Source organism: Tupaia chinensis, unplaced genomic scaffold, assembly GCF_000334495.1.
Source record: "Tupaia chinensis unplaced genomic scaffold, TupChi_1.0 Scaffold000042_2, whole genome shotgun sequence".
In the NCBI taxonomy this organism is placed as follows: domain Eukaryota; kingdom Metazoa; phylum Chordata; class Mammalia; order Scandentia; family Tupaiidae; genus Tupaia; species Tupaia belangeri.
Window position 1 is genome coordinate 142,637 of NW_006159498.1, and position 2,333 is coordinate 144,969.

General features: G+C 59.4%; 1 protein-coding gene across 1 annotated transcript in view; it reads left to right on the forward strand.

The window, feature by feature from the left end:
• The window catches only part of ROGDI (rogdi atypical leucine zipper), a gene marked incomplete at its 5' end in the record, with an annotated part of 11,627 nt that overhangs the window by 2,245 nt on the left and 7,049 nt on the right, over positions 1–2,333 (forward strand). Inside the window, 1 exon segment of the mRNA XM_014589147.1 lies at positions 243–338. Within this exon segment, the coding sequence (XP_014444633.1) occupies positions 243–338 (96 nt within the window).

Below are 2,333 nucleotides of genomic sequence, written 5' to 3' on the forward strand. Positions count from 1 at the left end.
CCCCCCCTCCCTGCCACTCTGCTTCTCCCCGAGGGGACAAGCCGGCTGTGCAGAGACCTGGCCCACAGCCTTGCGTGCCGTCCGCCCCAAACCTGGCCAGCCTGGCCCTCCGGGCAGAGAGCAATCACAGAGTGCAGAGTGGCCTGGGAGCACAGCCCCTGGGGGGGCGGGTCCCCGTGCTGAGACCCCCTGGAGACCAGGGTCTAAAGCTGTCGGAACCGCACAGTGGGCGCTGTTTTCAGATCCAGGACGCCAGGAACCACGTGAGCCAGGCCATTCACCTCCTCACCAACCGGGATGAAAGCTACCAGTTCAAGACCGGAGCTGAGGTGCTCAAGGTGGGCTTGCGGGCAGGAGCAGGAAAGCAGGTCCCCGTCCTCAGCACCAGCCCTGCTGGGGCCCTTGGGCAGCTTCGCACCCTGGACCAGGTCCCCAGTCTTAGCTGAGGGTTGACCCTTCGCTCGGTGAGACCCGGGTAGGCACAGCACAGTAGCTCACAGCCCAGGACCCACAGACATGGGCTATCCCCGGGCCCGGGGCTGAGGTGTGGGAGGGCCCCTCCACACCCTCAGAGGTGCAGAGCCCACCACACGACCACCACCTTCCTCTCTTGCCCTTCCCCTTTCTCCGCCTCTTTTCCCTTTATTTTCTTTGCGGCTCTCGTTGGGCCCAACTTTCTGTTTCCCGACCATCCTGTGCACCCCCTAAATGCCAAGGCTGTGGGAGACCATCAGCCCTATGGACAGCTGGGGCCCACCACCACCCCCTGCACTGGCTCAAGGGCTCTGGGTATCAAGAATAGGAGGGTCATTGCAAGCTAAGCGACCTCGAGTCACCTATGTAGCCACTCAGTGCCTCCTGTTCTACACCTGTAAAAGGGAGCCAGGCCAGCAGGTGGCATGGTGGTTAGGGAGGCCGGATCCCTAACTCCTGGCCAGCTGCACAGTTTGGGTCCCAGATCCTGCGGCTTGAGAAACACACCACGCGCGTGTGTGCCCAGAGTCCCAAGAAGAGAATGAAGAAGGGATTGTGGCATGGCCATCCCTCTGGGGGGTGGTTTCCATTCCTACCTCTCTCCAACAATTGCACACACTATAGAGCAAATTAAAAAAAAATCTTTAAAAGAAAAAGAGACAGATAATGGGGGGGCCTTCTGAAAGTCCATGGAAAATGTGTCATAAGAAAGGTATATGTACATTTCAAACATTTCTGTACCAGGACAAACTCACATCTTTTTTTCTTTAAGAGGTTTTTGCTATGGGGCACGTGCGTTCACCCGAAAGAGAGGGAGACAGAGAGACAGAAAGTGAGAAATCACCCCCCAGGGGGAATGGCCACGCCACAATCCCTTCTCCATTCTCCTCGCGGGATCTTGGGCACACACGCACACACGCACACGCGCCCAGCGTGAGTTTAAACCACCGGGTGTGGGACTTGAACCATGGTCGACTACATGGGAGTCCAGCGACATAGCCAACTGCTGGTCCTAAACTCACATCTTAATTCCATTGTCTGGTGAACTCTTGAAGTCCCCTCACACTCGTTGCCAGCCACAGCAGCTACAATAAAAGCCACTAATCGCAAAGCCATCCCGCATGGGCTTGGACTGCCTGGGATGTGTGGCTCTGTCCCTGACGCTGTGTCCTCTGGTGGTTCACCCCACCACTCTCACCCTCTGACCCTCGTGACTGGAACCAGATGGACTAAGGTCTTTTGCAGAGCTGTGAGTGCCCTGGGTGTGCAGCCCCACACCACGCATCTCTCCTGTGTGTTCCCAGAACCAGGACTCCCCAGTGCTCATGAAAGGCCCTGACGGCCATCAGGCAGCGGAAGCTGGGGCTCAGGAGTCCGCCAGGGGGTTGCACCAGCAGAGGGGAGGGACGGGTGGTCCCAGGGGGTTCCTCCAGCTGAGTGATCTTGGCTTACCCCTTCAGAGCCTCAGTTTCTTCAACTCAGCCATTGCATGCCTAGGAAGGAGGCTCCCCTGGCCCCTGCACCCACCTTGGATTAGGGCCCCCCACTTCCCTTCGTCACCTGTCCCCCTACCTGCAAAGCCCCTGTCCGTGGGACTCTGCTCCCAAGATCTTCCATTCCCCATTGGAGCAGTGCCTGGGCCCCGAGTGTGAAGGATATCCATGCAGACGTCCTGGCTCCACCCCCCGAAGCCCAGACTCCTGCATCCTGACAGGCCCCCACTGGAGGTTCAGGTCCTGCAAACTGCGACCATGGGCAGTGGCAGGGCACCCTGACGTGCTCTGCGGTGCCCACTGCGGGGTGGGGGAGGGTGGGGCCGGGCCGCACACTTGCCGACTGCCCCTCCCCCAGCTGTTGGC